Source organism: Dreissena polymorpha, chromosome 13 (assembly GCF_020536995.1).
Source record: "Dreissena polymorpha isolate Duluth1 chromosome 13, UMN_Dpol_1.0, whole genome shotgun sequence".
NCBI lineage: Eukaryota > Metazoa > Mollusca > Bivalvia > Myida > Dreissenidae > Dreissena > Dreissena polymorpha.
In genome coordinates, this window is record NC_068367.1 from 25548233 (window position 1) to 25562928 (window position 14696).

The 14696-nt window shown below is 34.0% G+C and overlaps 3 protein-coding genes across 10 annotated transcripts in view; 1 reads left to right on the forward strand and 2 right to left on the reverse strand.

Annotated features, from left to right (window-relative positions):
- LOC127856449 (uncharacterized) overlaps positions 1–14696 on the reverse strand; it is an 84669-nt gene that overhangs the window by 69674 nt on the left and 299 nt on the right. The gene's annotated exons all lie outside the window — the stretch shown is intronic.
- The window catches only part of LOC127856446 (tubulin monoglutamylase TTLL4-like), an 87989-nt gene that overhangs the window by 18175 nt on the left and 55118 nt on the right, over positions 1–14696 (forward strand). For all 8 annotated transcript variants that reach the window (XR_008038034.1, XM_052392654.1, XM_052392656.1 and 5 more), the window contains exon 2: positions 5313–5528. Coding sequence is in view for 7 of the 8 variants with exons in the window: in XM_052392654.1 (XP_052248614.1) it covers positions 5448–5528 (81 nt within the window). In the remaining variant the exon portion in view is untranslated. The remainder of the gene's footprint in view (positions 1–5312; positions 5529–14696) is intronic.
- Positions 8051–14696, reverse strand: part of LOC127856448 (uncharacterized) — a 6810-nt gene continuing 164 nt past the window's right edge. The window contains exons 1-3 of the mRNA XM_052392662.1: positions 14523–14696; positions 13127–14145; positions 8051–10689 (exon numbers count right to left, since the gene is read on the reverse strand). The exon at positions 14523–14696 is cut by the window's right edge and continues 164 nt beyond it. Coding sequence (XP_052248622.1) covers positions 10337–10689; positions 13127–14145; positions 14523–14696 — 1546 coding nt within the window. The 3' untranslated portion in view covers positions 8051–10336. The remainder of the gene's footprint in view (positions 10690–13126; positions 14146–14522) is intronic.

A 14696-nucleotide genomic window follows, 5' to 3' on the forward strand; every position in this document is an offset into this window, starting at 1 on the left:
AGGTGGTTTCCGGACGATAACTCAAGAACGCTTAGGCCTAGGATCATGAAACTTCATAGGTACATTGATCATGACTCCCAGATGACCCCTATTGATTTTGAGGTCACTAGGTCAAAGGTCAAGGTCACTGTGACCAGAAATAGTAAAATGGTTTCCGGATGATAACTCAAGAACGCTTATGCCTAGGATCATGAAACTTGATAGGTACATTGATTATGACTTGCAAATGACCCCTATTGATTTTCAGGTCACTAGGTCAAAGGTCAAGGTCACGATGACCTGAAATAGTAAAATGGTTTCCGGATGATAACTCAAGAACGCTTATGCCTAGGATCATGAAACTTGATAGGTACATTGATCATGACTGGCAGATGACCCCTATTGATTTTCAGGTCACTAGGTCAAAGGTCAAGGTCACAGTGACCCAAAATAGTAAAATGGTTTCCCGATGATAACTCAAGAAAGCTTATGGCTAGGATCATGAAACTTCATAGGTACATTGATCATGACTCGCAAATGACCCCTATTGATTTTCAGGTCACTAGGTCAAAGGTCAAGGTCACAGTGACAAAAAACATATTTACAAAATGGCTGTCACTACAACTGAGAGCCCATATGGGGGGCATGCATGTTTTACAAACAGCCCTTGTTAATTAGAAAGTGCCGGTCGGGGTTTTCAGCCTTATAGAACAGGGGCCTATTAAAGGCACCTTCCCAATTGAAAATATCTTTAAAATCATGCAAAAATCCCAAAAATCCTAACTTCCACCAGCTTTTTCATTTCCCAAAGCAGTAATTTTAGCAAGAATTCTTCCCAAAATGAGCAATTTCTTCCCAAAATGCATAGGCTAGGGCCTCTTCCCAATGAAGCGAGGTAAACCCCTGGGTCCTCAGACAAAAAAACATTGGCCACGTCCATAGAACAATACTGATGACTGATACTTGTTTGATGACACAGAACAGATTCAGCCTAAGCAGTGATTTGTTTGCATAAAATTATAGCCTCTTAAAGGCTGTTTCTCAATTAGTAAATTGCAAAAAGTAAAAAAGGCTCTTTCCCAGAAAATATGCCAAACTTTTCCAGTAAATTCAATAATAGGTTTATTGAATTTATTATACAGCAATTTAATTCCTTAGAACTTAAAGCTACATACCTTGAAATGAAATTCATGGTACATGTATAGTAAATTTAAGTATAGATAAGAAACATATATTTTATCTATGCCAATATAAGAATATATCTGGTGGTAACAAGATAGAAATCCGTCTATTTTGTGCTTTAAAACCTAACAATAATCGCGTTTGTCGAAATGGAAGTATACATGTACGTCTAGAAATCCTACTTTCGGTTTTAAAGCGGTAATGTTTGAAAAACAAAAGAATGACTTGCTAACTAGGCAATATATTTAATTGTATCTATCTCAATTATAATATATATGGTGGTTACAAGGTAGAAATCCGTCTTTTTTACGCTTAAAACTTAAAAATTGTCGCGTTTGTCGAAATGTACGTGTACGTATAGAAATCCTACTTTCGGTTTTAAAATTAAAAATAAATAATTAATTACTTGCTAAAAGACTCTATATGTATTGATTGACATGTACTTTATTTCAAGGTGTGTGGCTTTAATAATATAAATTTTAGAAAGAAGTTAAACATGCACGTATAAACAATTGGTAAAGTGTTATTTATAATCATATTAATAATGTTAATTTTTCCCAATTTCATGGTATATCATGTTTCTTTTGCCCAATCATACAGTAAAATATAAAGCGAAACAAAAGTTCTCTATTACAGACTGATTCTCTTGCATATAAGCATGATGACCTGTGTTGTTTTTAACCAGGTTTTCCGAAGGAAAAAACTGGTTATCGGAAAACCTGGTTATTAAATTGGCGAATGTCGGTGGGCGGGCGGGCGGAACAAGCATGTCCGGGCCATAACTTTGTTGTTCATTGTGAGATTTTAAAATCATTTGGCACATTTGTTCACCATCATTAGACGGTGTGTTGCGCGAAATAATGACGTCGATATCTCTAAGGTCAAGGTCACACTTTGAGTTCAAAGGTCAAAAATGGCCATAAATGAGCTTGTCTGGGCCATAATTATGTCATTCATTGTGAGATTTTAAAATCATTTGGCAAATTTGTTCAACATCATTGGATGGTGTGTCACGCGAAAGAATTACGTCCATATCTCCAAGGTCAAGGTCGCCACAACTAAAAATATATTTATTTTGAAACAAGGGGGTAACTATGAATAATCACTAAACAATAAACAATGCACATGTTGAGTTGTCTCCCTTCATCAGATTTTTAAAAAATTGAAATCAAGGTTGCCACGAGTAAAAATAGATTGAATTTGATACAAGGGGGGTAACAATGCACATTATGAATTGTCTCACTTTATCAGACTTTTTTCAAATTGAAAACCTGGTTTTGTGACAATTTTGTCCCTTGTTTTGGTTAGAATTTGGTGAGGTACATGTATTCCTAATGGAAAAAAGTATATATTTTTTCCAAATGGAACCTCAAAATTCCCAATTGAAAATACTATGCTTTTTAGATCCAGGGTTTTTTTTGGCCCGATTTTATAGCCGAAATTCGGCTATGTTCCCAATCCCAAAAAGTATACTTTTTTCCCAAAATGTGGCAAAAAATTCCCAATTTCCAAAAAAAAAAAAAAAAAAAAAAAAAATTTTTTTTTTTTTTTTTTTTTTTTAGAAAGAAGTCTTATGCGTATTTTATCTCAATTTCAATTCAATTTCATCTAACAAAGTATTATAAGATTTTGTTCTTTTAATTTGAATGATTATAAAGAGTTATATCAAATTTAGTATTTCCCTAATCAGTGGACTTTTCATGTGGAAAAAAAGGCTAATGAATTTATTTTCCCAATTTCATGAAAATGCCGATAAAATATCCAATTCCAAAGCCATGGGCTATCTTCCCAAAAAGTGGAAAAAAAACCCTGAGATCTCAACATGAAGTTCATCTCTCATCCAGCTTTATGAGTTGAACCTTAAGTTAATATAATATTGAACACACTGAAATTATTAATTTTGAAGTATTTTTAGCAAAAAAACACAATAACACTAATTTCCCAATTTTAGTCAAAACACAATGATTTTTCCCAATCCAAAGGGACCCAGCCATACATGTATTCCCAAATTGGTGGAAAAAAAACACTGATGATATTGGTTCACCTTACAGGGCTAAGGTGATGCTTTTTTTTTGCGTTCATAGGGTTTTTAATTGTTTATCTTTATGAATCAACTTTTAGCATGCAGGAAATTGCCTTTAAGTCCGGGCATGCCACTGTCACAGTCAGGGACATTTCCACAGTTTTGTGTCATGGCATAATGGGCTCCTCTATCATTCCCCAATTTAGTCAATGGCTGCAAAAAAAGATTTTTGGGAATTAAAAGAATCCATGTACTCCTAAAAGTTTAAATAATGTCCATCCTAAGTTTGATGTCTTATTCCAACTTTACAGAATACAAAACATTTTAATGAGCTAAACTTGCGTTATTTTGACTAGTTATGGAATTTCTTGCTATTGTTTTAATTACATAATTTAAACATGCTTACAATTTTACCATTTTCACTCTGTATTATCATTTTCAACATTTTTTTGAATCTTATTTACCAGTTGTGCTGTTCTTCTTGTTGTTTTTCAAAGAATTTGGTATAAAACATAGGTGTACAATGAATGAAACAAAAGCAAAAGATTCACAATGTTTGAACACATTTGCCCATTGATTCATGCATAAACCCGATACTGCCCATAGTTTCAGTTTGCCTGATTCTTATTTGAACAATTTCATGTTTTAAACTCTTTTTTTCAAATATCTGTGTTTAAGATAATAAGCACCATATCTCTGGCATGATACTTTTTCAAATAGGACCCCTGGTTGAATTCTGAGTATAATAGATAATAAAAATGCTTGTGCAAAAAGTAAACAATAATCAATGGGCCATTGAGAATATTGAATTTCAAGAGCCGCTTTAGAGGACCCAACACCTATCAAAGTGGGAATTGATTAAAACTCGATATTGAATATTTTTGACAAGTGTAAACAGTGTTGGTACACTTTTAGAGTTTTTACAGTGGCTGTTCGATTCAATCAGCGTATATTTATAGGTTCTTTAACTGCCATTACTATGAGTTTGTATCAATAGGAAATGTTTATTTTAGTTGTGCAGATATGAATTTAGAGACCTTTTGAGAACGTGAAATTTGGCTAATGCCACAAAAATTTAAGGGGAGGTTAAATAATATTTTCCATGGACTTTTTTCCATATGGCTTATAAAAATGAATGTAAGTATTGTAGTTTATGATGAGTGTCGACAGATAAATTCTGCTTACGTATATTTTAAGCTTTTTTCGGGTTATTTTATAGGAGTTATTGGGTCATATTCCACTACAGCAAAAATATCTTTTTTCCTAAAGCTAGTCTGTTAAAAGAAAAAAATTAAGGTCACATTCAGATGTTATACTTCTTATGTAATTTATCAAAGAAATTGACATTTTTTCTCAATTTAATAAAAATTTATGCTATATGGAACATCCCAATGTCATCAAGCCAATAACGTGTACATTTAAAACAACAACTTTTACAGATGTTGTTATTTATTATTTCATTTATTAAAAATATTCATGCATGACATGGTTATGTTGTTATTATTCACATTGCAAATATGAAATCAATAATAAAAAATCTTAATAATGTAAACATTAAAATAAATCAAACTAGCATTGAAGAAGAAGAAGAATAAACAAAGAGATAAATCATGTCTTGTTAGCATTTGCGTCAATAACAAATATAACACCAATCAAGTTTCTCATTTGGTTTGATAAGAAACTGCTGATTCATCATACTTTGGTACATGGTTAATTGATTATCGGGAGACACTAAAATATGTATGCATAATATTATGATAAAATCTGCTTTGGGTTTTGGTATCTGTCATTTATCTATGAGACACCGTCAGGCGCTATAATACTATTCTAAATCAACAGATTGCAGTGTTTGTATGTCAAGTCTGAATATTATTGAATTGATTGTAAACGTTTGCATGTTCACGATTGCTATTCATGAAGATTATTTTTTATTGAAATTTATATAAATGAATTAAGTGAAAAATATATTTTAGCTTAATATATAACTCGGAACTTGAAGAAAACAATTCAGTTTAAAATACTGCCATTACATGCAGCTTACATGAAAAACTATTTTAAGTACAAGCTGAGTAAAACAAAAACTGTACTTAAAAATGCATACAATTATTTATGTTTTTGTTTCTTTCAGAATATGTAAGCTCTGCACCATGCAACAAGTATCGCTAAGTTGACCCCAGAGGGAGGGTTAGTTCCTCCCCCCAAGCCCCCCCCCCCCTCCCACGCCCTGGGTGTTGACCCCTCTACCAGCCCCCACAGGTGTTCAATGGCCGACCCAAATGTAGCCAAGTTGACGGCCAGCCTAGAGGACCTGTCCCTGAAGAAGCAGCTACCTTTGAGACAGCAGGTAGGTTTCATGGCTTAGTGGATATTTTAGTCAAATTTGGGTCTGTATTTTAACCCCATTCCACTGTTAAAAAGTGGATATTTTCCCCAGTTGACTGCCTAAAATTCATAATTGGAGGTTTTCGAAAAATAAAAATATAAAGAAATGAAATAAATATAAATAAATTTAGATTTTTTTCCTATCCAGCTCTATTTTGACTAAAATTGGGAAATTGAGAGCTGTGTTTTTGCTGGCAAATAATATAAAACTGGGAATAAAAGTGTTTTGAAAATTGTATTTGCAAAGGTTTAACGAAAAAAAGCTTGATATGGAGATAAATGTAATTTTGCTGTTTATGTAAAAAAAATCAATACTTTTGTTTTGTTTATTAGAATCCTTAAATTGGCATTGTGGGCAGTCATTTTGGGAATTTGTAATTTTTGAGATTGGGAATGGGGTCACTTTGCTTCCCAAATTTTACCAGAAAGAATACTGGTTTCATAGCAGAAAGTATTCTGTAATTGTCTATGTCTTTTGCAGGTAGGTTTGGAACCAGAAATATCATTCTGTTTTGCTAACTTTTCTCCAATTTTACCACGGTAAGTTTTTTAGTTGCATTGAAAAAGCAAATACATGTATTGCTGGAAACAGCTGGAAAGTAGACTGGGTAGCTCAGTTGTTAGAGCACACAGCAGGGTTCACTGGTTCGATTCCCGGCCTAGCCATATAACTTTTGTGGTGATTGGTCATACAATTTAGGGACTTGATTTGGAAAAAACAGACTGACCTTTTAGCTCACCTGATTGCTCAGGTGAGCTTTTGTGATCGGTCTTTGTCCGTTGTCTGTCCATCGTCCACATTTGGTTTGTAAACATTCAAGGGGCCACATTTCTTGTCCGATCTTCATGAAACTTGGTCAGGAGATTTGTCCTAATGATACCTCGATCGATTTCGAAACTGGGTCATGCTGGGTCAAAAACTAGGTCACTAGGTCAAAAAAAAAGAATAACCTTGTAAACACTGTAGAAGTCACATTTCATGGCCCAATCTTCATGTAACTTTGTCAAAATGTTTGTCTTACTCAGGGGTTCCACTGGCCCAAAAAAAGTTGTCGCCACTTTTTCGCGGCGCGAAACTGTCAGTTATTCCGACCTTATTTATTATGACAATCGTCTAAGAAACCTTACAACATCAATGTCATTGACTATATTATTACTTTTAAAAGTATGTAAATACATAAATAATAATAAGAAACTTCATAAGTCTTAATAAATTTTTATACATAAAAACATTGGTTTGCACATGATAAACAATCACATATAACCAAACTTATCTAATAATGTTAACATCAATGGAACAGTATGCTGCATACATTTTTTATAAAAAATTATTTAAACATACTATTTAATTGTTTAACAGTTACATTTCAGAAAATAAAACATCTTAATTTAATTGTTTAACAGTTACATTTGGTCATTTGGCTAATATGATGCACATAAACTGAAAGGGAAAAAATGATACACATCTGAACGACAAACATCTTAATTTAAATTAACAGTAATTTGTACACACATTTTCACACATGGTTAAAGATTTATATCGCCTTATATATCGTTATAATCATTGATCTTTGTGCCAGTTTGTCCTAAGTGTTACATAATTGAGTGTTCTTTATCATAAAAGAACCGTTAATCCGATAATAACCCCCATAAAACTTGACAATAGCAGTAAAAACACCGACTGTACCACTTTCACGCTTCCGTGATTTCAGTGCACGCTACACTGTAGGTCGCTTACATCGTCGTAAATCAATATTTACAACTGACAAACGCTGGCCGCTTATGCTCGGTCGCGTGCTTTTCGACTCGCAGTACATTTTCGGATAGGATTTTACCGGATTTTTGAAATTCGCCACTTTAAAAAAATTGGAGCCACTTAAAAAAAATTAGCGCCATTTGGCGCCAATGGCGATCGACAGCGGAACCCCTGCTTACTGATATGTTGGTTGAGTTCAAAAATGGTTACGGTCCGTTGAAAAACATGGCCGCCAGTGGGCGTGGCAGTTTTCCTTATTTGGCTATAGAGAAACCTTGTAAACACTCTAGAGGCCACATTTCTTGTCCAATCTTCATGAAACTTGGACAGAAGATTTGTCCCAATGATACCTCGATCAAGTTCGAAACTGGGTCATGCTGGGTCAAAAACTAGGTCACTAGGTCAAAAAAAGAGAAAAACCTTGTAAACTCTGTATAGGTCAAATTTCATGCCCAATCTTCATGTAACTTTGTCAAAATGTTTGTCTTAATGATATGTTGGTTGAGTTCAAAAGTGGTTCCGGTCCGTTGAAAAACATGGCCGCCAGTGGTCGGGGCAGTTTTCCTTATTTGGCTATAGACAAACCTTGTAAACACTCTAGAGACCACATTTCTTGTCCGATCTTCATGAAACTTGGTCAGAAGATTTGTCCCAATGATACCTCGATCAAGTTCCAAACTGAAAAAAACATGGCAGCCAGTGGTCGGGGATGTAGTTAACACAGATAATTCAAATATTTGTATATTTGATTGGAAGAAAATGCAAAGGACAAAGGGGAATGTGAACATACCGTACATTCGCGGCCATAAGTCTACCTCGGCCATAAGTCGAGGGGTATAATGTGGCTAGAAAAACTTGTTTTTTTGCCTTGACTCTGCCATAAGTCGGGCGGTAAATTTCCTCAATATCTCGGACATGTTTAAGTGACATTTTAGTCATGGTTCTGAGGGCTTTTGTACCGGCAATTGACATTTTTTGGGATATTAATAATAAGAATATATTTAAAACGAAACATTCAACATTTCAATTATTTATTATCACGAAAAATATATTTTATTGTTCAAAATCATAATAACATATCATTCATTATTTTAAACTTAATATATATTTCACAAATCAAAATTATTATCCCGTTTAACGTAATAAGTTTTAGCGTTGCTATTATGAGTAGATATTTTTGTATTCAAATGTTAGTGCTATTGATGTGAAAATTCTGTAAAATCTTGAACGCAGAAATTCATTCAATGGTCAAAATTATTGTAACTTGCTCTCAAATAATCAACAACGCTTTTGCCATTATGCGTGAAACACGTGAATTTACTTACACTCGCATTGCTCGCTATTCGACTGATAATATATATTCGTAAATCATGAGATACCCGAGGAATATTTTCTGCATTCTGGAAAAACATCTTATCTTATTAATTATAACTTAGCAGATAATCGAAAGTAATTGTGTATTTAATAAGTCCAATTACACTTTTTAATAATCCAGGGTGAGTGCGTAATATTATTATAATCAAACAATGAATGAAATCTTCACTCAGATAAGATCTATTTATTTACGAAACGATAATGCATAAATTGTGGGACAGTTGTGAATAAATCAACGAAACCACACCTTCATCAAATAAAAAAATATACCAGGTGAAGTTGAACAATAGCGATTGGTTAATTGCGTATCCAACGATCGAGTAATTATTTTTGATTGGTCAGAAGTAGTTTGTAGCAGAACCGTTGTGCATATCATTAACGGATAACTATTTCAGGCGTGATGCAATAAAGACAAATGATCAAAAGGATGCCAACACTACACTTTACACTTTGATCTTAGTCAAAAGGCCGAGAAGAGATATTTTGGTGGCATAAAGACACCTGCACCTGTTGACAGTTTGTATTTAAACGGATTAACTTTAAATGGGTTCAAGTGTCAGCAGTGGATTTTCTATTGTTCTTAGGAGACAACGGACGATGTATCGATAGACAAATTGCTATGTATTATTTTCGCCACTTTACCGTATGTCACTAATGTTAAATATTTTCGAAGTTATTTTCACATGTTTTTATTTGGACTTATTACGAAGATTAATGAATTAAAAACCAATGTAAAGTATTTTGTTATCGGCGGACATTTAAAAGACGAGTCGGCCTTACCGTAAACAGTCATCATTCCTCCGCTTCGGAGATTTATTACTTTAAAAAAAAACGGCACAGAAATATGTTTATTTTTTATTTTTATTTAGTACCTCATCCATAAGTCAAGTTGACTTTTAAAGTAAATTTTGGGAGCGTTTTTTGGTCGACTTATGGCCGCAAATTTACGGTAATTAAAAGTTAATTTATTCAGCAAAACATAGTGAACAGTAAAGGCAGATAGCATGAATGACATAAGTAAATACATATATAACTGTAATCAACAAAAGTAAAATCTAAAAACAACAATTTAAGAAGTCTGTACAATACATAATTGTCAATCTAAATAACTTTATATTTTTAAGGACAAAACACATGGTGACTGTTCAATAATACAATGAAAATGTAAAACCTTCCCTCCTTAATTGCACTCTGCCGTTCTTTTGACTGTGCATAACAATTACACAAAAATATTATAGAACATAACCACAAAAAAAAAATCATGTATGTACATGTTATTCATTTCTAAGATATATATCAAGGAAACAACAATACACTGATTATATGCGATTGAAAAGGAAAAATAATTATCAGCAATAGATGGTAGCGCATATTAAATTGTATTGCAAACACAATATATAATCCCGCAAGAATTATGCATTGAAACAAAACACTAAATAATAGATCCATGCTCTCAAAGTTAATTATAAATGTACCTTTTCAAACATATTCATGATTTGACATTAGTAGGCACGACAATATTAAATCATCCATGTGAATTATGTGATGAATCGTAATACTGATTACAAGTTTGGTGTGGCCAAGAATTCATGTTAAGTACATGTTCCAAAATGTTTGTACTGAAACTTGTGGAAAAACACCTATTTTACTCTTAACACAAGGATGTTATCCCTAGACCATTGTCCCACAATGATGGATGCTGTGCTCCTATTGTAGAAGACTGAGTTTGGTTGATTAAGTCCATCCCTCCTGGTAGCAAGAGTTGCCAGCTTCTTCTTGCCTTCCCCATCCAGCTGAATGATAGTGCTGGATGACGCTCCACAGACCAGCACCTGTCCCAGAGCAGTCACATGGATACCTGCTGGGTTTTGTAGGTCTGGGTCTGTGAAGGTTTGGAGAACTGTGCCATCTCTGGCCAGGGTGAGGACCTTGTGATGGGTATTGTTTGTGATAAATATCTTGTCACCTGAAGGACTCACTGCACACTTAAATACTGTAAAGAGAGAGTGGGATCATTGTAGTTAGTTAGTAACAGAATCATTATGTTAATAAAGACACTCTTACACTTATTCACCCCAGCTATTTGTGTTCATTAATAAAGGATGATTTTTCTTAAAATGAATAATGTATTCAAGGATGATTATATTATGCTGAAACCCTATGGAATGAACAGCACTTACATACACTAAATAAGTACATTTACTCACTTACTGTAAAACCATTAAATTTCGTGTGGTACGAATTTTCGTGGATTTCGTTGGTCCGCTGAACCAGGAATTCAAGTACCAATGATTATTTATACATTTTTAGCTCGACTATTATATATGAAATATATATAGTGGAGCTATCCTACTCACCCCGGCGTTAGCGTTAGCGTGAGCGTTCAAATGTTAAAGTTTGCATACCACCCCAAATATTTCTTATATCCCTTGACATATTGCTTTCATATTTTTCATACTTCTTTACCAACATGACCCCAACCTATAAACAAGAGCAGACAACTGTATCAAGCATTTTGTAAGAATTATGGCCCTTTTTCCACTTAGAATATGCATATTATTGATAACTCTGTGTTAAAGTTTGCGTACCACCTCAAACATTTTCAATGTCCCTTGACATATTGCTTTCTTATCTTGCAAACTTCTTTACCAACATAACCCCAATCTTTAAACAAGAGCAGACAACTGTATCATGCATTTTGTAAGAATTATGGCCCTTTTTCCATTTAGAATATGCATATTATTGATAAATCTATGTAAAAGTTTGCTTTCATATTTTGCAAACTTCTTTATCAGCATGACCCCAACCTATAAACAAGAGCAGACAACTGTATCAAGCATTTTTTAAAGAATTATGGCCCTTTTTTGTCTTAGTAACTGAATATTTTGTTAAATTTTGTGTTTAGATCCACTTGACTTCTTAAGTATCAAAGCTATTGCTTTCAAACTTCAAATATTTTCTTCCTATCATGAGGGTACTGTACCTGGCAAGTTCAATTTGACCTTTACCTTTGAATGACCTTGACTCTCAAGGTCTAATTAATAAATTTTGCTTAAATTGCCATAACTTCTTTATTTATGATCAGATTTGATTCATACTTTGACAAAACAACACTTACCTGACATACCACAATGGACTCCACCCAAACCATCCCCCACGCTCCACCCCAGAATCCCCCCCCCCAAAAAAAAAAAATTATTTTTTTATATTTTTTTTCTTATTTTTGAAAGATCATCTATTAAATGATCACACACCCACATTATACCCCCCCCCCCCCCCCCCCCTCTCCATGATGGCTTACGTTATACTGTCAAGCACTCGAATGGTCGAGAGCGCTGTCCTAGTGACAGCTCTTGTTTATACGCTTCCATTTACGGCCATTAACCATTTCTTCCACTGAATCGTTAGCGGCTTGTGTCAATAATGCTAATTAGGTCGTAGACTGAGCCTTTGCAGGGTCGGGCAATCCTGCTATAGTAGAAGAACGTGTCTGAACTGTACCCGTTTTCAACCATTTTGAAAGAGACATTGTTAGATTGAGATATGCTAGTTAATACAATATGTTGTTTTCTTGATAAGTGTTTGGGTAATAATACATTTTAAATCAAGCATGGAATTTAAACTGTACATCAACGATTGTTCTCTTTTATGTGACATCGTCAAATTAACAGTTTGCAGATTTATCACATATGTCAATTAGTGCCAATTAAAGTTAAAAGAGACATAACTGTTTTCACACGTGTATTCTGGGGACCTTATTACTCAATTGTTACTACTAGGGGACCGATTGCGCTGAGAATTACTAATATTGTCAAAACAACATAGATGGCAATTAGCGAGCGGGGACCCACAAGTGCGCCGCTGTATCCCTCTTATTGACAATTATCGGCAACACTTTCAGGCTTCAGTGCACATTAACTTAAAGTCTTGCTGTCAATACAGATTAGCAGATTATGCTTCGTTATTACTCTGGTTGTTTTAATAAAAGTTTCATTATTATGACGGCCAGTCTTCCCCAAAAATTTGAAATCCTCAAAATTACGTGTCAACGAAATAGTTGTTTTTTATTAAACCACGAAATTTCATACCGACGAATTTCTATACGTTTACAGTACATAGTCTGATCTTTCTGACATGATTATTATAGAGGAATTATTTAAAATATTTTTCTTTACCAATGAAAAAGTCATATACAGTAATGAAAAAGGCAAGAAAATACTTGAGCAAAGGAAGGACTTAAATATTAAGGAGTTTTCATTTACTTATAGTGAAATTAATATGTCAGTTATTTGCAAACATAATTGCCTGAAAATGGCAAAGGTAAAATACAAATGACTTTTGTGTTAATATGTATATATAAAGCTTAATGCTATTGTATTATTTCATATGATATTTTCAAATGTTACCTGAATATATCCATCAAATGTTACCTGCAAGCTGGTGTGATGTATCTTCATACAACTTAGTCAACAGGGCTCCTTTCATTGAATACTTGTAAAGTGCAGTGCCAGAAGTGAGATACAGGTCTTGCATAATATGAGCAATACCAATACATCCATGTTGAAACTGAAACATCCTGCCCTTAACCAGCTGCCCACCATTCACAGAGACAAACTGGACCTCATGACATGTCCTAGTGTCATCCACAGTAACAGCTACTTCACTTGGTGTGATTTTACACATGTCCAGTGGAAAACTATTTAAATCATAATAATGACCCACCACCTGGTATTGATGATTGAGTAGCTTAACTCGTTTATTATAATAATCTGCAACAAGGATCTCATCCTCAGAGAGAACACAAATGGCATCGATATAGCAGTTATCTGAATCACTCTGTAGGCGCACATTATACTTTGACTTCCCTTGTACTGTGAGTGCCTGGTCTGGATCAACTAACACTAATGTTTTCTTGGTACTGAGTACAATCTTCCCCAGACTTGACAATTTAGACAAGTACTGTTGAAAATCCCTGTCTGCCTGGAATGTCAGTGAACTTTCAACCTGAAACGAGTTCTGCTTCAGATATGTTTCAGACTGCTTAATCTTTCCCATACATTTCTTACTTGCAATAAATGTGAGTTCTGCTTTGCCCTTATCAACAATGTCGTGTATTGCGTCATTGAGTTGCTTGAGTTCATTTTTGAGTTTGCTGCAATTGTCTGCATCAGTCTTGACAGATTCTTTCAGACTGGCCAACTTATCATCTAGCTCTTTCATGGTGTTTTTTTCAATGTTGTCTAGAATACTATTTATTTTTTTGCGTGTGTCATGTATTACATATAATTGTTTGTCGTATGAAGCCTGCAAAGACTGCATGTTGGTATCCCAATAATTCTGAAGTTTCTTGATTTCTTCAAGAATGCTTTGGATTTTTCTTGATAGTTGCTGCAAGTTTGGTGGAGATCCTTTTACTGACTTGGATATCAGTGTTACTTTAGCACATTGTCTAAATGGAAATCAATATTTAAATATGTGTATGTGGTTTACATTGCCATTATGCAATAATATGTATGAACTTTCGTTAATCGTGTTTTTGTTGTAGTTTTTTAATGCTATTTTCAAGTAATAAGATATGGAATGTCTTCATTTTAATACTGATTTCTATTTTTAACAGACACATTATTAATACTAGTCATCATATAAAATTTCATTTCACAAAAAAGAACTTGAAATAAATAACAGACACATTATTAATACATAATGTCATCATATAAAATTTCATTTCACAAAAAAGAACTTGAATTTTTTTTATCTGAATAAGGCTGTATTGAATAGTCTCTTACGACAAAAAAATCTTTAAAAGCAAATATGTGTCTGACTAACCTGTGATTGAGGAAAGCACAATTAGTGCAGCACAGCTGACTGTGGTCCTCACAAAACATTTCTAGATGTTTGTCGTCATGAAGGTCACACTTCTGAAGGAAATCCTCCACTTCCTTGCACACTGGCCACTTACTTGTGTCTCCCCTTCCGTATGTCACATGTGTCCCAAACAAC